We start from the raw sequence: 26,340 nt of genomic DNA on the forward strand, positions 1-26,340 counted from the left end.
TAACCAATAATAAAAATCAACATTCAACTTTTGAAAAATACTTTCAAGTAGGTTTATTAGCAATAATCTGCACTAGAAAATGGGGGTGGGGAGGGGGGGGGGGGTGGGGGGGAGAAAAAAGATAAAATCATGCATCAAATCCATACGGGAAATAAGGATATTGCCCGTTTATTCATTTCTTTGAAACAATTTTCTCTCACCTCATTTCTTACTTGTATCTACACACGGGAACACTGAATGAAATGTTTGCATTTCCATTTGGGAACAAGGCAGGACCAAGATTAGAGCAATAAATAGGTAGAATGTGGAGCCACACTTGTGAAATTATTATTAATGTCCATACATGTTCATCAGCATATGTGATACCAGTTAAAGGCAGTTGTAACCCAATTTCCCATCTAGCATTCCCAAAGCTAGAAGAAATGCAAAAATTAAGAAATATTATTTCTCATTAAAAGCATCATTATGCAGTTCAGAGATAAAAGAAAGATTCATGGACATAATTCAAGTAAAAGGATATGTAATCAACTTCGACCTGAAATATATTCTGCATCTTGAATTCAGGTGCAGAGGGTTCCACTATGGCACATTTTCTGCTGTCAACGTTGAAGATGCATCCTTACGAGCCTGTAAAGGAAACAAATAGATATAGCAAACATTAAATAATTATCAATTTATAAACTGCTTTACATCTATTTCCCATGTTCTACATGAAGCTTTGGCAAAGCAGTTCCCGTTAGACAGCAGGCAGGAAGCTTGGAAGGCAAGGCAGGTGCCTTTAAGATGGGTGTTGCAGAGAACAGTTTTATGAAGGGAACTTAAAGCAAAATGGCGAGTCAGCGAATCCAAAGGGAAGACCCAGCACATAGACGCATTGATCAGAGCTTTAAAATCATTAAAAATATATTGGTTTATTGATTTATTATTGCAACATTTACTGAGAAACAGTAAAAAGTTGTGTTTTCATGCTCTCCAGTCAAGTCATGCTATACCCGAGCGCAATCAAGCTATGCACAAGCACAGCAGATAGTACAAAGAGAAAAATAATCAGAGAGCGAATGCAGTGTTACAGCAGCATTGAAAGTGCAGATTTTAAAAAGTACATGGGCAAAAGATCGGGAATTCATCTGTAGCATATGAAATATCCATTCACAAGCCTGATAACAGAGGGGAAGAAGCAGTTTCAGAGTCTGGTGGTGCGCACTTTAAGCTTCTCCCTAATGGATGCAGGGAGAAGGAATGACCAGGGTAGGAAAGGTCTTTGATTATGTTGACTGCATTCCTGAGGCAATGTGGTATAAATGGAGTCAATGAGGATGGACAAACCTCCTTCGAACCTCTTCTGAGGAAGTTGAGGCTTGGGTCTTTTTTTAAATGGATATAGCTTCAATGTTATTGGTTCAGGACCTGGAATTAGAAGTAACACTAGCACGTTTCCAGATGACACAAAGTTGGGTGGCAGTGTGAACTGCGAAGAGGATGTTAGGAGGTTGCAGGGTGACCTGACAGGTTGAGTGAGTGGGCAGATGCGTGGCAGATGAAGCACGATGCAGGCAAATGTGAGGTTATCCACTTTGGCAGCAAAAACAAGGAGGCAGATTATTATCTCAATGGTGTCAGATTAGGAAGTGCAACGAGACCTGGGTGTCCTCGTACACCAGTCACTCAAAGTACTGGTGGCAATGAAGAAAGCTAATGGCATATTGGCCTTCATAATGAGAGGATTTGAGTATAGGAGTAAAGAGGTCCTTCTGCAGTTGTATAGGGCTCTGGTGAGACCACATCTGGAGTATTATGTGCAGTTTTAGTCTCCTAATTTGAGGAAGGACGTCCTTGCTATTGAGGCATCGTAGCATAGGTTCACGAGGTTGATCCCCGGGACTGTCATACGAGGAAAGATTGGAAAGACTGGGCTTATATTCACTGGAGTTTAGAAGAATGAGAGGGGATCTGATAGAGACGTATAAAATTATGAAAGGACTGGACAAGCTAGATGCAGGAAAAATGTTCCCGATGTTGGGGGAAGTCCAGAACCAGGGGCCACAGTCTAAGAATAAAGGGGAGGCCATTTGATACTGAGGTGAGAAATAAACTTTTTCACCCAGAGAGTTATGAATTTGTGGAATTCTTTGCCACAGAAGGCGGTGGAGGTCAATTCACTGGATGAATTAAAAAAAGAGTTAGATAGAGCTCTAGGGGTTAGTGGAATCAAGGGATCTAGGGAGAAGGCAGGCACAGGTTGTGGATGATCAGCCATGATCACAATGAATGGTGGTGCTGACTCAAAGGGCCAAATGGCCTCCTCCTGCACCTATTTTCCATGTTTCTATGTTTCTCGGACAAATTATTGGTGATATTCATGCCTAGGAATGTGAAGCTCGACCATCTCCACCTCAGCACCATGGATGATAATTAGGACATGTACACCACCTCACTTCTCATAACTAGCTCCTTCGTCTTGCTAACATTGAGGGAGAATTTACACGTTAACACCTCTTTATTGAAGACTGAATTTAAGGTGTAAACGTGTATCAATGTTTAGGCTCTCTGCCCTTGTACTTCAGATTTAATTTCAGAATTTACTATTACATTCTAATTATATTAAGAATAGATACCTATATTTAGACCTTTTGATTTGTGGAAATATATTAACATTTAGAGTGATATATTTCCAAACAGCAACATACGAAAATCTTTGATAGATCAGGTGATATTCACCGGGTGGCGCTGGCAATGGCTGCCTCGCCAACAGTCCGCCTGTCCCTTCCTTCTTTTGTTTGTTTGTACGTGTTTAAATGTATGTTTTAGCATTCTTTAGCTTGTTTTACGTGGGGGGTGGGGGGGAGTTGGGGGAAACTTTATCTAATCTCTTACCTCGACGGAGACGCATTTTTTTCCATATCCTATCTCTGTCTGCACTGTGGCCTAACATCGAGGAGTTGGTGGCCTTTGCTGGAGACCGACTTCGGGAGCTCCACCACGGGAGCCTGCGAACTTATCATCATGGAGCCTGCAATCCCTTTGCCAGGGATCGACCTCTGAGCTCCAACCGCAGGAGCCTGCGGACTTTAACATCGTGGAGTTTGCGGTCTCTGGTCAGAGACCAACTTTGGGAGCTCCAAGCTACAAGGGGGCTTCGATCGCCCCGACTGCGGATGGTTCACTGCCCCGACCGCAGGAGAATAAAGAGGAAGAGGTTTAAACTTATTGCCTTCCATGACAGTGAGGAATGTGGGGAATCCGCTGTGGTGAATGTTTATGTTAATTTTTATGTAGTTGTGTGTCTTGTTGCTTTTTTTTTTAGTATGACTGTATGGTAATTTGATTTTCACTGTACATTAATTGGTACATGTGACAATAAACTGACCTTGAAACCTATTTGATATTCATTTTTTCCCAGCCTACAATAACAATAACTTGTTCCTCCTCGGAGAGTACAGTTCTGCAGCTTTCTCCCGCACAACCTTCAGAAATAAAAGCTACATTGAGCCAACTTATTTATCACATGCAATTCATTACCTGGGTCTCATTCTGATGCATGGATATTTCTCAGAGACACAAGTTTGGTAATGTTGGATTCAATGCTTGAGGGGCCAATTTGAAGGGCCTTTTTTATGTGTTAGAAAACAAGTCAATTTCACCTTTCACTTTTAATCTTTGAAATTTTAGAACTGCTTCATGCACAGACGCTTTAGGCTTCATTGCTAGGCAAAATATATATTTTTTACGCCACCTAAAAGATCTGCAATCTTGTTTGCACTTTTTTTTGTTGCTGTGTACTTAATTTTTTGTTTTTTTGTGCTTAATATTGTGCTTACAGCAGGGACTGCTACCACCCCAGAGTGTGGTAATCTAAGGTTATATCATATGATTATATCATATTATGAATATATCATAGTGATGTTCAAATAATTCTAATCAGATTTAGACTAGTGTCTACGATAGCAGTATATAAATGGGAAATATACATAATTTTTATGGTAGAGTATAAGATTTCATATTCTAATACATAAATTATACGCATTGCACAGTCACAAACTGAGCCACATTTGAGAGCTGCGGTCCGGGTTTTGTTATTTCGGAATACCACATTGCAATATATCCAACTTTGATCTCCATATAAATGTTTTGATTATAATTTCCTACTCTGTAAAATGTTTCAAACTTTAAATAACATATGCAATTTTAATTTTGCATTTGCAAAATTCTTCAAAATGACTGGCCACTCAGCCAACTTGATGTCATCACTGTTGCTTCACTGTCCAGATTGGATGCCTGACAACAATCAACATTGGAAAGGTGACCATGGCACAAGGATCATGTAGGCAGTGTTCTTTGAAGGCTTTGAAGTTTGGACCAAGATGTCAACATTAACCAGTTAACTAAAGTAAATTAGAAAGCTATGCGACAAAAATAGTTCTAATAAAATTTTAACATCTTGCATAAAACACACACATTCAAAGGTAACTTACATTTTTCTCTTCCGCCGTTAGAAAACCATTTATTGCCACGATTTGATATTGCCTATGCTTCATACTTCCAATAAATCGACGAATCATTTTAAGATTCACCCCTGTCATATCACTGCATAAAAGTTTCTGCATTTCTTGATTGCCGGGATCAAAAATCAAAAGGCAAAGTGTTCCGTTGTTCCTTTCCTCAACGCCTACAATAGTCCGACTGTGACCTATTGTTGCAAAAATTAATAAATTATTTCAAAGATAGGACATATTCGCCCAACAAGTCAAACAATAAACAAACACTTCCAATGAGTGGTGTTTGGGTTTCGTCAGAGGGTGGTGAATCTGAGGAATTCATTGCCGTGGACAGCTGTGGACATAGTCAATGGACATATTTAATGTGAAGATTGATAGATCTTTGTTTAGTAAGGGTGTTGGGGGTTAAGGGGCGAAGACAAGAGAATGGGGTTAAGAGGGAAAGATAGATCAGCCATGATTGAATGGCGGAGGAGACAATGGGCTAAGTGGCCTTATTCTGCTCCTAGAACGTATAAACTACATGAGTGTAAAATTTACCTTTTTGAAGATATTAAATACTAGTTAAATTGTTTTAAAAATGTGCAACAAAAAAAATGCCCAATTGGCCTCTTCATTCAACTTTCTTTAGAAAATCCAATACTTAACCTTTTAATGCAATGGGAATATTTCCTGATTACTTCTAAGCCTCGCATCATATATAGGGAGCGATATTATCCATATTTTATGACATACTGTAGCATTGTCCAAATGCACCCAAAAATATAGCAGGCTCCAGGTGTCACAATACCCAAATAAATGTTATAAAACTACTCTCTGAAAATATGAATTATCTTACGAATTGTACTCAGCGTCAAATGCTTTTATAGTATTAGCAATAACTGCAATTGAGAAGTCTATACTGAAAACATATCAGTGACACACCCCATTGAACTAAAGCTACAGTGCCCTCCATAACGTTTGGAACAAAGACCCATCATTTATTTATTTGCCTCTGTACGCCATCATTATGACAGTTGGCTTCAAAAAACCTTAAAGACCCATATAAGTAGCAATGAAAAGAGATGTTTGAATCTTCCCAACTTTTAGATAAATACACAACAATTTAGCAACTGAAACACTTGGCTTTCCTCCAGATTACTCATTAGTCAACTGCAACCACAGAGACACCTTATAAAATCATTTAACTTGTTTATTTAAATTCTTCCTGTCTATACCTTGTTTTCAAGAGATAATTAGATTTAGCTCTTAGGGCTAAAGGAATTAAGGAATATGGGGAAAAAGCAGGAACAGGGTACTGATTTTAGATGATCAGCCATGATCATATTGAAGGCGGTGCTGGCTCGAAGGACCGAATGACCTACTCCTGCACCTAGGTTTCTACCTTCCTTCCCTCCTTGAACGGAGCAACAGCGCCACCTTCCAGCAGTGCCAGATAACTATTGTGGAGTTATAGTCCCATTCCCAGTCTGACCTTTCTGTCATGGGCCTCCTCCAGTGCCATAGTGAGGCCCACCGGAAATTGGAGGAACAGCACCTCATATTTCGCCTGGGCAGTTTGTAGCCCAGTGGTATGAACATCGACCTCCAACTTTAGATAGTTCCTCTGTCCCTCCCGTCCCCTCCTCCTTCCCAGATCTCCCTCTATCTTCCTGTCTCCACCTATATCCTTCCTTTGTCCCGCCCCCCTGACATCAGTCTGAAGAAGGGTCTCGACCCGAAACATCACCCATTCCTTCTCTCCCGAGATGCTGCCTGACCTGCTGAGTTACTCCAGCATTTTGTGAATAAATACCTTCGATTTGTACCAGCATCTGCAGTTATCTTCTTAAATGATTGTGGAGGTGCAGGAATTGGGCATAGTCTTCCAGATGCACTTTGCCTCTGTTTCGACCATGAAGACAGACAAGAAAACTGGGACAGTTAATGGAGGTGTCTTGAGGACAGTTCATATTACGACCGAGGAGGTGCTAGGCTTTCCAAGGCATATTAAGGTAGATTAAAAAATCTGGTCCTGAGCTGCCGAGTTATTCCAGGACTTTGTGGCTTTTTGTGTAGTTTATTAACCTCTGGATAAGTCAGCCTTTCCAATAGTTCCCGTGTCATTTTCAGCTCATCCATATTTCAACTTTATTTTCCTTTGCTGAGACACCAACATCATCAACTTCCTCAGTAAAGACCAATAGCAAGTGTTCAACCATGCCTATTGCCTGAACAAGTAGATGTCTTTCCAATCATTTTCATTTTACCACTTGCCACTTTGCCTACAGAAGACATGAATTATTTTTTAATACTTGCTGCCAGTCTTTTCTCATATTTCTTTATTGTTTATTGTTCATTGCCCAGGACAGGATGGCCCTGCAGAGAGTAGTGCGTTTGGCAGAATGCACCATGGGAACTACACTCGCCCCCCTGCAGGACCTATACATCAGGAGGTGCAGATCCAGAGCAAGTAAGATCACCCCAGTAACGGACTGTTCCAGATGCTACGGTCAGGCAAGCGCCTCCGCTGTCACGCTGTGAAAACGGAGAGGATGAGACGGAGTTTCTTCCCACAGGCCATCAGGACTGTCAACTTTTATAACTCCAGGGACTAAATTTTGTCTACACTATATTAACTTTATTTATATGCTGTAACTGTAATTCTTTTTTGCGCACAATCCGCAGGCATTGCCACTTTCATTTCACTGCACATCGTGTATGTGACAAATAAACTTGACATATGGCAATTCGACACTCTTGACCCCCCCTCTCAACCTTTTATATTCCGGGCAGCTCAGTTGTTAACAGTACGATACTTGTCACATGCAATTTTATTACCGACACCTATCTCTCCAGTCATCCAGGTAACTCTTAGTTTTAATTGCATTAGCTGTCTCCCCCTCGTAGAAATGTACCAGATTTATACAACAAATTCTCTTCGAAGGAAACAACAAATAGTTTTTGTCTGCCAATCTTCAATTTCATTTTAACTGTTTATATTTCTGTTCACATTTCTGTTCACATCCTGCTGAATTTGATACTTATCAAATTAATCCTTTCTATCAGTGATCTGTTCTCTTTTTCCATAGTTATTCCAAAACCTTTTGATACTTTGATCATTGTTCCCCAAATGTTCCTTTCCTGAGTGCTTTAACCAAGTCAACCAATGCTTCTATCCTTATTAAGCAAGAAATCCATTAGCTGACAAACTTCTCCAAACATATTTCAAACGTTTCTCCCTGTCGTTCACCTTGTATTCCTCTCCCATTCTGTATTAAGATAGTTCAAGTCCCTCATTATCACTGTTCTGTGGCTTTTGTACTTCACTGCAATGTCCACATAAATTTGCTCCTCCATATCTTTTCTACTGGGGGGTCGTCCATAGAATAATCCTAGTGGAGCAAAGGAACCGTGAAAATGTAAGTGTAATCCAATAAATTTTGTTCATGACTGCTGAAGGATATCTTGTCTCCGCAATATTGCAAATGCCTTCAATCTGTACGGTCAGCTATCCACACCACTCACGAGGTTCGTCTTCATCTCAAGATAAATTATCCACTGACATTTAATACACACCCACCAACTCCCACAGCTAGACTACGCCTCCTACTCTGCCACATTGACAAATGTATTGGTGCTGCCTCCTGCACCCATGCAAAAGTTGCCCATTTCATTAACTTTGCCACTAATTTCCACCCTGCCCTCAAATTCACTTGGACCATCCATGACACCTCTGAACTTTAAAAAAAAAATGTCTCCATCTCAGCCCGCAAACTATCAAATGTCATTTACGACAAACCCACCAACTCCCACAGCTCCAGCATCTCCTCGGCCATAATATGGACCGCCCTCTTATAAGGACTCCATCCTTCTCTCTCAGTTTCACCACTCTCTCCATCCTTCACCCACACACTCCTCCCATCAGGTCTGCTCAAAGCTCTCATCTACTCACCCCACCTCTCACATTTGGTCCCATACTCTATCTTCCTTTCTGTCATCCAGTTACCTCCACGATTCACGTCCCAGACTCTGTTGCTTTCTGCACCCCTGTCCACTCCCTCTTTCTTCATCCACTAATGCATCCCTTCTCACCTGGATCCACCCATCACTTACCAAATCTAGGCCCACTCCCTCACCTCATTCAGTCCAGATGAAGGATCTCAACCTGAAATATTTACTGCCCATTGTCCTCCACCGATTCTGTCTGACCTGGTGAGTTTCTTCAGCAGTCTGTTTTTTGCAACTCACCCCTCACCACTCCTTCTCCCACCCAATCTCTATCCCGTTATTTCTCCTTACTAGCTTTTCCTGAAAACTTTGTACCCATAGATACTTAGTACCGAATCCTGCTCTACGTTAAGTCAGATCTTTTTTATTGGCACAATGTAATTATCCCACATGGCTAACTGTACCTGCAATTTCCAACGTATGCTTTGATGGACACGCTCTTCAAAGATAATTTACACTTATAGACCAGTGCACTGTAAGAATCTTCTTATTCTTTCTCTAGTGCTACAATTCGACATGCACAATTTTTGTTCATGTCAATGCTCAATTCTGGAGCCTATTTACCTGTTATTATTTTAAGCTCTAATCCACAAACATTTGCACAAGATGACAAAATACTGACTTTGTCATTTCAGGTGCAAGAATCACGACGGAAAAAAGGTATAGCAAGCTTTCTTTTATTTACCTTGGTGCTGAAGATAGATTGGTGGTTTGTTTGTCCAAATGACCTTGGGTTGTAATCGTAACGCAGCATTACTGCCTGAGGAATAATATTGTCTTATACGCTCAAACAAACGAGGATGTGTGCCAGATGGCCCAGTGGGCTGGCGAAAATCAACAATTTGACATCTACAGAAACCAAAATTATACATTTAAAATTATCCAAACACAATTAGGAGTAGCGATTTGTTTGGTAGATACAGATATAAAGCAGCAAACACAGTCTTATGTTCTCTATTGGCATCGATTTTTCTATTCAAATTTCCTTTATATCAGTGGAAGCGAAATCAGTCAGTCTTAGAGTGGAAACAGGCCCTTTGGCCCAACTTGCCCACAAATCCTATTTACACTAGTCCCACCTGCCTGTGTGTGGCCCATATCTGCCAAAACCCATCCTATCCAAATTATTGGAGGTTCTTAATAAAAGGATTTACTTGCATTTGAGATAGCATTGCTCATCCTAATTTGGTCTAGAAAAGGTGGTGGTGAGTGAGCTCCTTGAAGAGCAGAGGCCCTTCTGGCAAAGATACTCCTAACAATGATAGCACGACAATATGATGGAGCTGTGTTAAATTCCTGACTTGGTGGAGAGATGGTGCCTGACTTGGAGGGGAAGAAACAGCTAATGTGTGTCCTTTTCTGTTGCAGAGGTCATGATTTTGGGAGGTGTTATTTGAAGCAGTGTTGAAGAAGAACTCAAGCCACTGTAAACTGATAGTGGAGTGAATGAATAATTAGGTTGATGGACATGGTGTTAGTAAGTGAAATGCATTGTCTTTAATAGTGTTTTCCTGTCCCGCAGAAGAAGAGAATAACTTAGGCATAGATTTTGGCTTTAAGAATTTTGGCTCCCAGAAGCCTATCCAACTCAAACCCAAGTTCCATTGTGCAAATCCAAAACGACCTAATTTATCAATATATTTATAATTGATTATGACAAATTCAGACTGTCATAACAGATTTTCATCCTTAAAAGTGTCAAAATATCAAGCAGAACAGAAATAACTTTACTTTGCATCTGATACATGTCTATTTAAGGTATTAGGATTACATAATAGGGGCACTAGATCCAAAAAATATTTTTGTCCCCAAAAATGAGCATTTATCAAATATTATTTTATTAGCTGTAATCATCAACTTCTTCAACAAATTTTAGAAACATCAGTGAAATCCAAGAACTTATACGCAGCTTAATTCATTTGGGGATTCAATGTTCTTTGTTAATTGTTCTGTTATAATACATATCAGAAAATAACAGCATCATTTTTGTTTTGATTTCCAAACAACTGTTTTTTTTGTTAGTCAACATACTTACTTTATTCTTAGAAAGGTCAATAAAGAATAGATTTCCGTTGCCCCAATCCAAGCGCGAGTGCCCTTTAATTTGTTTTCAAAAGAAGCAGCACCTTGTGGATCAAAGCCAGTCTTCCATGCTTCCTCGATCATGATTTGAATTTTCGGAATGCATGGAATTACAAGATCTAAAGGAAAAAAACGTAAAGTCTTTGCAATTATTCATCCGAAAGAAAAATATAAAACACACAAATTATATTTCAATCACTGTATATGGTGTATATGGTGGTCAAAAATTGATATCCAAAGGTTACAACAAAAATTACTATTATTTTTTGCATTGGTATGAATGCTTTAAAAATAAACTTAGATTCCAGACCCCAAAGACAAGTTTAGAAACCATTCCAGAACTTGAGCTCATAATCTACTTTGATGTTAATTGAGTGAAAGTCTCTTCGAAGTCCATTAATATTTTCTTGGTGACTTGCCCTAGGCATTGACATAAAAATATATTGGTTTTAGGATTGGTCTTTTTTTAAGTGTCACCTGTACCAAGACACAGTGAAAAACCAATAGTGAAAAGCTATCTAGTCAAATCATATTGTACACAAGTACAATCAAGCCATACACAAATACAACAGGTAGGGCCAAGGAAAATACAAGAGTGCTGAACATAGAATAATATATATATTTTTTGCCAATACATAGAGCAATTAAACACACTTGACTATCGTGTACAGGATTAAAGCGTGACAGCAACAGAGAAAGTGCAGATATACCAAAAAAAACATCTAAAGGCCACAATGAAGCTGATTGGGAGATCGGCACTTCACCGTTAGTACAAGGGGATACAATTCAAGAGTCTGACAACAGCAGGGAAAAAAGCCTTCCTTGAATCTTTTGCCCAATGAGATAGGGGAGAAGTGGGAATGACCAGATTTTAAACGATCCTTGATTATGTTGGTCGCTTGTGAAGCGTAGATGGAATTGATGTGGGGTGGGGGATGCTGTTTTGTGTAATAGACTGGGTTGCAACCACAACTATGAAATTTCTTGCAGACCTGGGCAGAGCATTTGCCAAACCAAGTATAAGGATGGACTCTATGGTGTGTGTGTGTGTGTGTGTGTGTGTGTGTGTGTGTGTGTGTGTGTGTGTGTGTGTGTGTGTGTGTGTGCGCGTGTGTGTGTGTGTGTGTGTGTGTGTGTAGAGGCTGGTAAGAGTTGTTGGTTGGAAACATGCTGAACCCACTTAGTCTTCTGAGGAAGCAGAGGCATTGGTGTGTTTTCTTGACCGTGGCTTCAATGTGATATGTCCAGGAAAAATCATTGGTGATATTAATACCTAGTGACTTGAAGTTCTTGACCATTTCCACTTTGTACCATTGATGCTGATTGGGGCATGCACATCACCTTGATTTCTGAAGACATTAACTAGCTCCTTCGTCTTATTGACATTGAGGAAAAGGTTGTTGTCTTGACACCATGCTGCCAAGCTCTCAATGTCCTTCCTGTATTCCATCTTATTATTACGTAGTCATTCATCTCATGATAGATTTGTGCAAAATGCACCAGTGACTATATATTAAAGCAACCTATTCAGTGTGAAAAAATGCATTATATATATGCAATAAAAGCGTTGATTGCCAAAGTAAAAGCAAAAAGCTTTGCAAAAAAATATTATTTCTTGCTACCTGCTCACAACACGTTACGAACATTAATGCTTTTATGTATTGAAATCTGTACCTTGTAAAACATCCTTATACTGTTCCATCTTCATCAGTGAGGATAGAAGCATTTGAAAGTTTCGGTATCCACATCCCCAGCCTACGTCCCCTACAGAGGCATGATAGTGATCTGTTTCTGCACACAAATATACATGCTTCACATCTGCGCCACTTCTCTGATAATACTCATTTAGTGCTCTCATTAGACCTGTAAAACATGAATACATTTCAGTAAATATAAAGGAATGGAGCTCAATTGCAATATCTGACAGGATTATTTTTTTAAAATACAAGTTCATATGATTTTTAAAGAGATTTTGAACTCCGTGTTGACTTGAAATTCAGCAAAGCACCTTGTAAAACAATTTTTTAGTTGCAATTATGGGAAATTTTAAGCAAATTCAAACCAATGGTAAAATAAATATAATATATGCAGTTAAAGCGATGGAAATTCTCATCCTGATTCTAATAGGATTTAAGATAATAGGATTTAACTGAGGTTCAAGTGGTATTCTTGCCTCTTAATGAGATGCTTGTGGGTTTAATTTTCTCTACAGAAACAAGTGTAGAATTAAGCACTATGTTGATACTCCACTGTTATGCTCAAAGGGTGCCATACTCTTAGGATGCATCATCCTTCAGAATGACTGTGTTAAACGGAGATCGTATGATTTTACATATGGATGTAAAAGAATTCTTTGGACCATTTTATACAAGAATAATCATTGGTTTACTGTCCAATGTCTATTTTCATTCACCATAATAAGGTATTGGGGCATTGATGGAAAACTAGCTGTCCTGTTATCAATACACAACCCCATAGAAATGTGCAGCTTCCATCAGGCATTGGTCTAGTCAAAACGAGTATGTTTTGGTTTTGGTTTTAATAAGCATGTAAAACTTTGAAATATCTTGGGGCAAAAGTTCCATTGCAAGTAAATTGCAGGCTACCTGCCCATTTTAGACTACTATTTGTTCTGAAGCAAATCCAATGTTATCTTCCACTGAGTATCCAGTTCCTTGCAATTCAGTGTGCTGGAGTGCAGCACAGAGACCATCTCACCACAGACAGCCCACTGGTGGCAGACAGCCTCGGCACAGACAGCCTCAGCCCACTGGTGACAGACAGTCTCAGCCCACTGGTGACAGACAGTCTCAGCCCACTGGTGGCAGACAGTCTCAGCCCACTGGTGGCAGACAGCCTCAGCCCACTGGTGACAGATTGCCTCACCAGAGGCAGCCCGTGTTGACAGATTGCCTCACCAGAGGTAGCCCGTGTTGACAGACTGTCCCAGCAGACAGGCCAGTGGTGACAGACTGCCTCAGCAGACAAGCCAGTGGTGACAGACTGTCTCAGCAGACAGGCCTGTGGTGACAGACTGTCTCAGCAGACAGGCCACTGGTGACAGACTGTCTCAGCAGACAGGCCACTGGTGACAGACTGTCTCAGCAGACAGGCCACTGGTGACAGACTGTCTCAGCAGACAGGCCACTGGTGACAGACTGTCTCAGCAGACAGGCCACTGGTGACAGACTGTCTTGGTACAGGCAGCCCACTGGTGACAGACACTATTGCAACACAAGTCGCCCATTGATCACAGAACCATTTTGATAACTGCAAGCCTCCATCTCAAACACTTCTTCCCCATCCGCAGACTGTCAAAAGTTATCAAACCCATCAATGGGCCAATGATAGCTATGATACACAAATATTCAGTCACAATAAGATAAACATTTAAAAGAATTGAAAATACTAATTTAACATTGAAAGTGAGAAACATTCTCACACTAAAATTGAATGAACTTAAATGATAAAATACTGACTACATATTTTTCTCCCACCAGCTGACTTCCACCATTCATTTGCACAGGACAGCAGCGTTTAGCTGGTTCAGTCTTAGTGGGAAGACATGCCACACAGGAATTCTCTGAAATGTTGAGTGCGGTAGAGCAGAGAAAGCTCTCAGCTCAGTCTGCAGGGTAGAATATGCTGCCACAACTTAAACTCACACCAGCTCTGGGAACTGGGACTGCCATGCCATGGAGATACCAGAGTCAGTCCCAATAGTGATATCAGCACTAGGACAAAAAAAACCTTTCTCCTTATTCCGAGAAGTCATGTGGTGCTTTAGAAACTAACCTACTTTATTATGGTGAAAATAGACACAGAAAGCTGGAGTAACTCAGCAGGACAGGCAGCAACTCTGGAGAGAAGGAATGGGTGACGTTTCGGGTCGAGACCCTTCTTCAGTCTGAAGAAGGGTCTTGATCCGAAACGTCACCCATTGAGTCTGAAGAAGTCTCGACCCAAAATATCACTCATTCCTTCTCTCCAGAGATGCTAGCTCTCCCGCTGAGTTACTCCAGCATTTTGTGTCTATCTTCAGTTTAAACCAGCATCTGCAGTTCCTTGTGTAGGAAAGAACTGCAGATGCTGGTTTAAATCGAAGGTAGTTCTTCCTACATACTTGATTATGGCAGCAGCTTTACAAAGTTACCACAAAAATTCTGCTTAGGTTTTAAAACAAAAAGCTGAACCATTCATACCTAATGTCCTAGTTCTGCCATCATCTTCTCCCTTTGCTAACGCTTCCATTACTTCTGCTTTTCTTCGATGGTACTCCGCAGGAATCATGTGACCTCGCCAAACAGCTCTATCCATATTTTGCAGTGCCTGTTTTTTATATCCACCGCAATTATCTAATCCATACTGCTTCTGGAGGGAAGGAAAAAAAATCCACTTTAAATTATAATTAACTTCTGAATAACTTTAAAATTCTAGTGGGGTCAATGGGTTTCTCTGCAAACTTGCATAAACTTAATTGGCTGAATGGCCTCCTTCTATGTCAAATAATACCGCCAATAAGAACTTTATTGTTCCGTTGTCGGTATATTACAATGTAACGCTGTGTCTTAGAAGTTTCCTTCCATATGTTCCATTTTGCTGAAGGACTGAAAGTCAGGAAGAACGTACATTGCCAAAGTTACCTGTTCAGTACTAAACTCATCCTACAAGGTGTTGCAAATTGGTAATAAGCGAGTTTGGTATCTCGACTGAGCATGCTCCGGTCATAGGTCGCAGGGGCTAAATATTCTCGCCGGCTGATCTGCTGCGTGTATACAGACCTGCGTTTCATCCGTATTTTCCAGTTTTGCTTCGTAGAGGTAAGAAAATACTGCTTTAAAAAATATTAATTAGGTGTATTTATGGTTAATTTGTACAAGACTACAATGATTTTGTAGGTTTTATTGCTTTATGCTTCGGTGAGCGAGCGAGATCGTTACGAATTTCTTTTGCATTGTAACTTGTATCGGAGCTGCTCCTTAAGCGGGAATATGTCGCACTTCCCAAACCATGAGTTATACTTGGTTTTCTCAATCGTTCTTGGATTGTCGGCGATGCAAAAGAAAAGTAAACGTTTGAATGAATGAATAGCTGCTTTGTGCGGGTGGTGGCTACAGTCTGGAATTTCAATGGATGACCACTATAAACTTGAAGCTGCTGTTCGTGCAGTGATTAGACAGCTGCAGAGGTCAGCATCCAGCGGAGCAGTTTGTCTGATCAAACCCTCCCTATAATATCACCCGGAAGATACAAAATGCTGGATTAACTTACCGGGACAGGCAGCATCTCTGGAGAGAAGGAATGGCTGACGTTTCAGGTCGAGACCCTACAGGAAGGGTCTCGACCTGAAACGTCAGCCATTCCTTCTCTCCAGAGATGCTGCCTGTCCCGCTGAGTTACTCCAGCATTTTGTGTCTATCTTCGGTGTAAGCCAGCGTCTACAACTCCCTCCTACACGTTAAAAAATCCTCACTCTTGGTGCTTCATTGCCTGGGGTGGGAGGGAGCTCTGTAACCTGCAATGTCATTTGTGCCGTCGCCCAGAGTAGACACGGGCACTGCACAAACTCACCCTCATTCCACACAAACCTCACTCCTCTTTACCCCTACGCCGCTCCCGGGGATGGCGGTGCCAGCAGAGGCTATGTTCGCAGGCGCTGGCTCCCTGTAGCCGGTTGTCTGGGTCTTGCTCCCTTGATCATACCACTGCTGCGCATTTCCGATTGCAATGCCTGTAACCTGACGGAGCGGCACCCGACAGGCTCAATCCTCACAGCCAGCGCTGCCATGAGAGTAGTCCCCGGGACAGACGGGTATATACCTGACGGAGCGGCACCCGAAGCATAAAGCACTAAAACCGACAAAATCATCGTAGTCTTGTACAAATTAGTTATAAATACACCTAATTAATATTTTTTAAAGCAGTATTTTCTTACCTCTACGAAGCAAAACTGGAAGATACGGATGAAACGCAGGTCTGTATTCACGCAGCAAATCAGCCGGAGAGAATATTTAGCCCTTGCGACCTATGACCGGCGCATGCTCAGTCGAGATACCGAACTCGCTTATTGAAGAGGTATTTCCTCCCAACCTAAAAACACAATATATTATAACATAGGGAAAAATGTCTCAAGACATTGAGAAATAAATGTAAGGTAAACAGACACAAAATGCTGGAGTAACTCAGCAGGACAGGCAGCATAACTGAAGAGAAGGAACGGGTTTCGGGTCGAGACCCTTCTTCAGACCAAGAAGGGTCTCGACCCGAAACATCACTTATTCCTTTTCTCTAGAGAAGCTGCCTGTCCCGCTGAATTACTCCAGCATTTTGTGTCTATCGTTAGTTTAAACCAGCATCTGCAGTTCTTTCCTACACACTAAATGTAAGGAAAGTTGCTTTCTGAATAGAAATGTACTCAGAAAGACAATTATGGCAGATTCTAATTTGTTAAGAGGACACCACACTGCCAGTGAAAATGTAGAGGAGCAATTACATAATACCAAAATAAGATGTTTAAGCCATTAACAACTACATGTATATGCTAGAAATGTATATACAGAACACCCTATTCAAAAATCTACAATTATAAAGGGTGCTTAGGCCATACGTTAGATTAAATGCTGGATTTTATTGGACCAGATACAGCTAACTGCAATCTATTTAAAAGAGGAAAAGCTGTGAGTATCATTCAATTTTTTAATATTATTTTTCTCTGAATGAGATTGATCTATAGAATGGGATTGAATAGCTGGTAATGAAGAGTGTTTTCCTCTGGTTTTTCAAGAGGATATTGGGTGTAAATAAAGTAAATAATACCCTAAATGGTTGATATATCTCTGATCGTGGTTTTTTTTGGAATATTTTGAACATGGATTCATTATGACAGCCGTGCTTTTAAAGATACCTTGTGCTACCAGCTCCACCAATTTACAAAGGACCTGGTGCTTGAGAAAAAAAATAAAAAATGTTGCGATATACGATTCTTATTTACTAACACAAAATTCAAATGGATGGGGGCTTTGTAAAATGCTGTAATATTGGATGTAAGAGAGTAGATTAGAGAAACATTGAAATAATTATACGGGCACAGTTCCATCATATAGATCTGAGGAATTTCAGATGTTGTCAACAAATTGAACATTGATAAAAAGGGGTTCTCTGTAAATACCTGAAGTTTTTGAAACTCCTCCTGCTCTCTCTGTGTTTCATGTGACCTGCTTTGTCTATTCTCCTTTTCCTGTAGTTCTTGGGCAAACTGATGATCAGCCAACACATGTTCTAGAGATAAATAAATGGATGAGACACACAGCCAGCAGCACACAAAAGGTACATACAATAGTATGCATACAGCACAAAGTTTTCAGATGTGCTTTCACATTCTAGATTTTTTTTTAACATCCTTTCTATTGGATAATTATTAATTGCTTATTATAGATTCCATTATTTAAAGTTATTCATAATGCTTTATCCTGATCTCACATCTTACCATAATCTAAATTTATCTTCCAATTAAATTTTCCTTTACATGTTCTGCTCCTTACAAGAGGCCAAGCGACTGATCTGAAAGGATGGCAGTTTGAAAAACATCTAAACATCGGCAATTAGTCAAACGGTTAAAATAAGTTATGGTTCCTGACCTTTCTGCCTCCGAACAGAAAGTTGTCTTATTGAATAAATGATGAGAAGATATAGTAGTTAGCCGCAAGGGAGTGAGATAGGTCCAATGAAGCAGAAATCGAAAAGAGCTGTATTTGAGATGTGTGGAAGTTCAGCTCTGGGTTAATCAAGGCACCAGCTCTCCAAGATATGATGCTGGCTCGGTGACTGAGAAAACACTTGGTAACTCTGGCAAGATTTGCTGACAAAGGAAAGAGTTTATGGCCAAGGGGAAAGAAAGGTGCCCGTCCACCTTAGGTTAGTTGAAGAAAACATTGGCACATTCCAAATTGGTGCCAAGATGTCAGACGTCACAGAAATCACTGCTGAGCTAAACGAAGTAGAAGAAATCTGGAGTTGGGTTTCACCCTCATACAAGTGGAAAGCAAACCACATTTAAATAGATAGAAGGGAACAATAGGCCAGGTAGAGAGAGCTCAAAATTAAGTCCATTACAGGCTCCAGGGGTGACAGTGCTGGAGCATAACAGAAGCTATTATTAAAGAAAACGATCAAATAACAACTTTTCGCAATGCGTTACCTTCAGCTCTACTCTCAGTTAAGTGCAGTTCAACATGTTCCTGCAGTATATGCCAATTTTCAAATACCAGTTTGCACATGGGACACATATACAGTCTCTGCTCTGCATATCCTGTCAAATACAAGGTAAAAAATATATAGTTTAATTGATTAAAAAAAGAGAATGTAGGGTTGTTGAGCAGATCAATCAACATCTTGAAAATAGAAACAAAGGTAATGTTTTATGACAGTACATCTTCATCAGATCTGAGGAAGTTCATTGCCTAAAATGTCAACTATTTTTACCAGAGGCCAACTGACTTGCCTCATATCTCTGCATTTTCTGTTTTTATTTCAGATTTCCAGCATCTGAAGTTTTATACATAGCGGACTATGTATAAACACTGCTTTAATTTCTACATGGTGAAATCAAAATGTATAAAAATGGCCTATATTAAAATCTGACAATGTGCGCTTCAACCACATGTGATTTTTTTCTATTACAAATCTCAAATTGTGGAGTACAGAGGCAAATAAATAAATGATGGGTCTTTGGTCCAAACATTATGGAGGGCACTGTATAGCACAGTTAATATAAAATCAGCACGGATTACTCAAAAAAATAATAGATCAATAATTTCCTCTGGAATAATGAGACGAGCTTTCACTCAAGAGACCAGAGGTTTCTACATTAATTTCACATTGTTTTTGCTACCTATTGGCACAGACGGCTGTAGAGGCCATCATTGGGTATTTTTAGGGTGTGGGTTGACAAATTATTGATTAGTAAATGTGTCAGGAGTATGGGGAGAAGGCAGAAGAATGCGGTTGAGAGGGAAAGATAGCAGCCATGATTGAATGGCAGAGTAATTTGGCATTTTATTTGCTCATGACAGATTATTAATTTTACAACACAAATAGATGATACCTTTTTGAGAGGTTTCCAGCATTGCTATATGCTTGATTTTAACATGTTCATTTAGATCTCCTCCTGAGTTTCCTATTAGGCCACAAAAAGGGCATTCAGGGGCACCAAAGTTGACAGATTCTTCAGAATTGCCACAATGTTTGCCATCTTTTGATTCTTCATTGTTCTTATTAGATGGTTTTGGTACAGGTTGAACCCAAATTGATCCTGAAAATTTCCCGTTGACATTTTCTGATGGTATTAATCTTCTAGATTCATGCTTCCTGTAGCGTTGTTTAAAGAATCTCTCATTGTCAGAAGGTGATGCAGAGCAAGACTTGTGAAACTCTTCTGGTTTTGCCCCTTCACTCTTAGTCACCTCAAACTCTTTCTGTTCTGGAGACTCATTACATCGAAATAAAGAATCAGAATCAGAATCCTTTTCTTTGTCAATAGAAGAGATCATCTTTCCATCATCTTGTGCTTCCACTTCACCGTGTGTAGTCTCCATGTGGAACATCAATTCATCGTAGCTGATTCCAGATAAAGTGCAAATTGGACAACTATTTTCACTTTCTTCATGTGCAAACAAAATGTGTCTCTTCATGTCTGGTTCTGATAGGCCACTTTGTCCACAAATGTCACAGATGAACATGTTGGATCTTTGATCTGTCCTTTCACAACTAAATGAAGGGGAAAAAATAAATCATGACATTGGCATATCTGTAAACCGCCTAAACTATTAGTTTGTTAATATGACATATCCTGTGATAATAATGGTGCAAATCCCGAAGATTTACATAATGAAAATAATAAAGCTAAACCCTGCAACATTAACAATATTTGTAGTATCTATATCCTGTGGTTTACATGCAAGACAACAGACACTCTTTTCAGAGCTCTGTCAAGAGAAGGGATTATCAGGTAGACAGAGAAGGTTCTAGGATGTGTTCAAAGAAGAAAAGCTACATCTCCCCTGACTCTTGGGAATCTTTGGCCCTTCCCCGCACAAAATGGAAAAGTACCATTCAGCATGCCAACGCCATGCACTGGGGGCACACATACGTTCTAAATGAACTGAATAAGGAACAGACTAATTTATAAACTCCCCATCCAGTTGCCCTGTCAATTAACACCTGTTCCATTTGTGGAAAAGTCTGTAGTTCCCATTTAAACCTCTTTAGCAATCTCAAAATCCACAAATCAGAGTGCCAGTATCCCATCCTCGAACCAGAGAGACTTCCCACAAAGAAGAAAGCAGCAGCCTATGTGTGTTCCGAATGCCTGGCCACAGCATGCCAAACAACAATACCCTGACCAGCATTTGTGTGACATAAAATATGTTATGGAGATTACAAAATGTTGTAATACAAGGAGATCTCAGCCTCTCGTGTGCAAAATAAGTGGTAGGCTTATAGATACAACAACTAATTTAGACCTATGGAATATTAGCTTTTACACCATGGGATGTGGAGTATAAAAGCAGTATGTTTTGATTCATCATTATAAACATAGCACAAAAAGTAAGGAGATTTGTGTTTGGTAGATTATTTCTTTGTTGTAACAATGCTTCTTGGCAATAAATCTTATACCGTTGGAAAGCCTGTTTATTTCCCTTTTAAATGGTGCCACATTTGTAAGGAACATGCATTTGTGGGATGAGCAGCAGAGCTGAGTATGTGGGTTGCACCCATGAAAAATCTGCCAAATCTTCTCTGCCAATGCCAAACAGCTTATTCTGCCATTGACTCTTGTTCGGTGTTGTTTGGTGGATTGGATGATTGAAGTCTGAAGAAACAAGACATATTGGCAATTTAACAATTTATTCATTTAATAAACAGGAGCCTCAGTAGCGTGTGGAAGAACCATACACAGCCACAACAGCCTGGCACCTCCTCCTCATGCTGGTCACCAGCCTGGTCACACACTGTTGTGGGATGGCATCCCATTCTTCAACCAGCATTTGTCGCAAGTCAGCCAACGTGGTTGTGTTGGTCACTCTGGCACGAACAGCACGCCCAAGCTGATCCCACAAGTGTTCAATGGGGTTGAGGTCAGGATTGCTGGCAGGCCATTCCATCCTCTCCACTCCCAAATTCTGGAGGTAGTCTCTGAGAAACCCTACTCTGTGGGGGCGAGCATTGTCATCTTGGAGGATAGAGTTCGGTCCCAGACTGTGGAGATATGGGAATGCCACTGGTTGCAGAATCTCATCTCGATATCTCTCTGCATTGAGATTGCCTCCAATGGTGACAAGCCTCGTTTTTCCAGTGAGGGAGATGCCGCCCCACACCATCACACTGCCTCCACCAAAAGATGTTACTCTATCGGTGCAGCAATCAACATAGCATTCTCCGCGTCTTCTCCACACTTTGACCCTATGATCCAACTGCCGTAGGCAGAATCTGGACTCATCGCTGAACATAACCTTCCTCCACATGTTCAGGTTCCAGTGCACGTGTTGCCGACACCAGCGCAAACGGGCCTGACGGTGAAGGGCAGTCCTGGCAGGCCTCCTGGCAGCCCTATGAGATCGGAGATCGGCTGCGTGCAGTCTGTTCCGAATTGTCTGGGCAGAGAGCCGTCGGCTATATCGTCCTGCAAACCTTGACTGCAAATCTGTAGAAGACAGCCTACGGTTCCTAAGTGCTGACAGGGTGAGGAAACGGTCTTCTTCGGGTATCGTCTTCTTGGGACGCCCACTTCGCGGCCTGTCTCTGACATCCCCCGTTATATGGAACTTGGCCTTCACTTTGGAGATGGTACTAGGGCTCACTCCAAATAATGCCGCAACTTGGTTTTGTGGAACACCAGCTTGAAGTTGCCCTATCGCACGGGCCCTATCCAGATCAGTCAAACGTGGCATGCCGATTCTTGGAGCAGACACCTACTGACCACTGTAGCAGGGCCCATGCTCACAGGCACCTGATTGTCAGCACCTGGGGGTACCAGAAGCTCAAAACAAGAGTCAATGTTTGGCATTGGCAGAGATTTGGCAAATTTTTCATGGGCGCAACCCATATACTCAACTCTGCTGCTCATCCCACAAATGCATGTTCCTTACAAATGTGGCACCATTTAAAAGGGAAATAAACAGGCTTTCCAACGGTATAAGATTTATTGCCAAGAAGCATTGTTACAACAATGAAATAATCTACCAAACACAAATTTCCTTACTTTTTGTGCTATGTTTAGGATGCTAGTGAGGCTACACCTGAAATATTGTATACAGTTTTGATCCCCATCTTTAAGGAATTATATACTTGCATTGCAGTGAAGAGACATTTCACTAGCTTGATTCCTGTGATGAAGGGATCAGCCATTTAAAATAGAGCTACGGAGAAAATATTTCCCCCGAAAGTTGTAACACTTTGGAATTCCCTATGCCTAATGCCTGCAAGCTAAGTGCACAGTCATAGAGTAGGAGAGTATATAAGAATGTAGAATTGAGGGCAAGACTGCTTTTTTTTGCATGGCAGAATTTTTGCTGAGGGCCATTCCTGTTTCTTCTTAAACATTCACAGTAAGTAACATTAATAAATATCTAAGATTGATGGCTTTGTGACAAAGTTTGCGGATGATACGAAAATAGGTGGAGGGACAGGTAGTGTGGAGAAAACTGGGACTCTGCACAAGGACTTGGACAGGTTGGGAGAGTGGGCAGAGAAGTGGCAGACGTAATATTGTGCAGCAACGTGTGGAGTCACACATTTTGGTAGTAGGAATAAAAGCATAGACTATTTTCTAAATGGGGTGAGAATCCAGAAATCGTAGGTGCAAAGTGACTTGGGAGTGTGGTCGCAGGATTCCCAAAAAGTTAATCTGCAGGTTGCATCAGTAGTAAAGAAAGTAAACTCTATGCTATATATACAAATATACAACTCAATGCTTGCATTAAAAAACAGGGGTGTAATGTTGTGACTGAATAAGGCGCTGGGAAGGCCACATTTACAATATTGTGAGCCATTTTGGGAACCATATCTGAGGAAGGATGTGCTGGCTCTGGAGTGAGTCCAAAGAAGGTTTACAAGAATGATCCCAGGAATGAGTAGGTTAACCTGTGATGAGTGTTTGTCAGCACTGGGCCTGTACTCGCTGGTGTTTAGAAGAATGAGGGGGGACCTCATTGAATCATCTAGAATAGTGAAAGGCTTGGATAGAGTGGATGTGGAGAGGATGTTTCCTCAGAATTAAAGGATGTTCTTTTCAGAAGGAAATGAGGAGAAATTTCTTTTGTCAGAGGGTGGTGAATCTGTGGAATTATTTGCCAGAGAAGGCTGTGAAGGCCAAGGCAGTGGATAATTTGAAGGCAGAGATAGATAGATTCATGATTAGTACAGGTGTCAGAGGTTATGGGGAGAAGGCAGGAAAATGGGGTTAGGAGGGAGAGATAGATCAGCCATGATTGAATGGCAGAGTAGACAATGGGCAGAATGGCCTAATTCAACTCCTATTCCTTATGACCTTAGGATAAAATGCTGGAATAACTCAGCAGATCAGGCAGCATTACAGAAACAAGAAAACAACATTTCAGGTCAGAATTCAGACCAGAAATGTTGCCTTTTCCTTCCTTCAGAGATGCTGCCTGACCCGCTGAGTAACTCCAGCATTTTCTATCTATCTTCAGTATAAACCAGCATCAGCACTTCCTTCCTAAATGTTGATAAACATCTCACAGGCTAACCCAATTTGGTCCTAATGAGAGTTTACCTTGTGGTGTAGTCTGACTTTTGGTGGATTGTCTTGAGAAACACTAACAATGTATTTGTTTTCTCCAGGATTGCTGGAAGCTAATGGTAAAACACATAATCTTGTTAATATAACACAATGCATATTTTGAAATTAACAAGCCATTCACATAACACTCAAAGGACATTTGACTGTCAGAAAAGCCCACAAAACATTACAATTGTGTTGTTAAATAACTATTAAGAATGTGGCATGGCATTAACTGCTGAACTGACAATCTAATGGTATAATCTGGATCTGTTTTCAGGAGCATTGGCATTTCTTATTGTTCATTCCATTCTATGAACGTTAATAATAACAGGAAATGCAGTTACGATTCTAATTCCTGATGAAAACTACAAGCAACATCATCAATCTTACTTTGAAATGAAAACAACTATTTCAGGCTCAAGATTATTGAGTGGGTACAAAACTTTTAATGAAAGACCTTTCAAGGTTATCTTTCAGCCTCCTTCACTCAAGGCAAAACAAGTAATCTATCCAAACACTCCGTTATTTTTTCCTTTGCACTTATCCATCCTTTCTGCGACTAGAAAAGAACTGCTTTCTCCTTCTAACAGATCTCCTATCTGAAATGTATGTCTGAAATGCTGCTTGTCCCCATCATTCTTGTTTTTTCTTAATTTACAAAAGTTGGATTGCTATTTTGTTAGAGCTCTTATTGTTTCTCCGTCCGAATTTACAATTTCAAGATGAAAGATAACCATGGAAAGTTTATCGCAGAAAGTGGGGCGAGGTGGAAGAGGAAAACCAAAAGAGAAATAACTCACAATTAGTAACTGCCACCTCACTATCACAACAGAAGATTCATGAGCTCAGTGATTTTGACCTGCAGCTTTGATCCACCGTCACCTCCAGAATTAATGATTGCGGGGACCGGGAACGCCACACTAAGCCTTGAACAACACAGTCTATTCAATCTCACTGTCACCCATCGCTTCCGGTGTTCTGTTTAATCCCGTCCGGATACTCCGACCCATTTCCCAACGCGCATGCGCGCATGCGCACATTCGCCACCCTGTCTGAAGATAGACCTTATTCACAGAGGTGGCACAACCAAAGAAATCCCCTCCAAAAAACACCAATAGTTTCCGATATTTCCTTTTAAATCTGAATTATTTCATTATAACGATCGGGACAATGCGGTATGTGATAACTCGGATTGGGTTAGTTACAGTTGCGCTGTTCCCAGTGGTATTTAAGCAGAGGGGAATAGTTTTGTTTGCTTATTAAGGGGGAGGAAATTACGCCGAGGAGGGTGCGCAGGCGTAGAGTGGGCGGCTGCGAGGTGGCTGATGGGAGAGTGAAGAGGCTGATGGGAGAGTGAAGAGGCTGATGGGAGAGTGAGGAGGCTGATGGGAGAGTGAGGATAACCGCCGCTGCCGTGTGCGCCATTTTGTCCACCCGCCGTGCCGCCGCCGACAGTGGTCGCCGACAGCCGAGCGCTGCTCACTTCAGGTGGGGCACCGCTCCCTGCTGCACTTACCGCCGCTTTTATCGCAGCCCGCTCCATTACCCTCCACTCGCGTCTCCCGTCCCTGCATCGAAAAGCGTGAAGGAGCGCGGCCGAGTGCGGTAGGCCTCGAAATGGACACGAAATGCTGGAGTAACTCAGCGGGACCAGGCAGCATCTCTGGGGAGAATGATTCTCTGGCGATGCTGCCTGTCCCGCCGAGTTACTCCAGCATTTTGTGTCTCTCTCGGGGAATGTATCTGGGCGGTGGGGGATCCTCTCCCCGTGTCCGCCCCATTCCTCTGTGCCTGGCCCTGGGTTTGGTGGTGGGCTCTGGTCGGTGCTGGAACTGCGCAGACTTGGGTGACTTTGTGTGTGTAGTGGACCATCTATGACTTTCCTGCCCCGGTTTGGACTTTGTTGCGCGGGGAGAGGCGCAGGTGATCAAGCGGCGGGTAAATAAATGGTTGTTCGAGGAGGAAGGCTGG

At 41.2% G+C, this 26,340-nt stretch overlaps 2 protein-coding genes across 5 annotated transcripts in view; one reads left to right on the forward strand and one right to left on the reverse strand.

Annotated features, from left to right (window-relative positions):
- zufsp (zinc finger containing ubiquitin peptidase 1) lies at positions 1-25,954 on the reverse strand. Of its 4 annotated transcripts, XM_078399630.1 has the most exons (12): positions 25,886-25,954; positions 24,361-24,440; positions 19,672-20,333; positions 18,766-18,876; positions 17,737-17,846; positions 14,771-14,939; positions 12,243-12,431; positions 10,522-10,687; positions 9,172-9,335; positions 4,473-4,687; positions 536-627; positions 1-413 (listed from the first exon to the last, which is right to left on the reverse strand). In XM_078399630.1, the coding sequence occupies exons 1-11, from the start codon at positions 25,910-25,912 to the stop codon at positions 580-582; spliced, it is 1,941 nt and encodes a 646-aa protein (XP_078255756.1). In that variant the 5' UTR covers positions 25,913-25,954; the 3' UTR covers positions 1-413; positions 536-579. The 4 variants fall into 4 exon arrangements, with proteins under 4 accessions (XP_078255756.1, XP_078255755.1, XP_078255757.1 ...); XM_078399629.1 differs by having other exon boundaries at positions 1-627; XM_078399631.1 differs by lacking the exon at positions 25,886-25,954 and adding an exon at positions 25,170-25,330 and having other exon boundaries at positions 1-627.
- Positions 25,736-26,340, forward strand: part of kpna5 (karyopherin alpha 5 (importin alpha 6)) — a 35,151-nt gene continuing 34,546 nt past the window's right edge. Inside the window, exon 1 of the mRNA XM_078399637.1 lies at positions 25,736-25,857. The gene's annotated coding sequence lies outside the window, so the exon portion shown is untranslated. The remainder of the gene's footprint in view (positions 25,858-26,340) is intronic.

The sequence above is a fragment of the Rhinoraja longicauda genome, chromosome 5 (genome assembly GCF_053455715.1).
Source record: "Rhinoraja longicauda isolate Sanriku21f chromosome 5, sRhiLon1.1, whole genome shotgun sequence".
In the NCBI taxonomy this organism is placed as follows: Eukaryota; Metazoa; Chordata; class Chondrichthyes; order Rajiformes; family Arhynchobatidae; genus Rhinoraja; species Rhinoraja longicauda.

Excerpts from the sequence above, each read along its gene's own strand:
- zufsp (XM_078399630.1), bottom strand. The coding sequence starts at position 25,912 with ATGGAGCGGGCTGCGATAAAAGCGGCG. Across the intron at positions 24,441-25,885 it reads GGGCTGCGATAAAAGCGGCG|CTTCCAGCAATCCTGGAGAA; the intron begins GTAAGTGCAGCA and ends TTTTACCATTAG. Across the intron at positions 12,432-14,770 it reads TGGCAGAACTAGGACATTAG|GTCTAATGAGAGCACTAAAT; the intron begins GTATGAATGGTT and ends CATGTTTTACAG.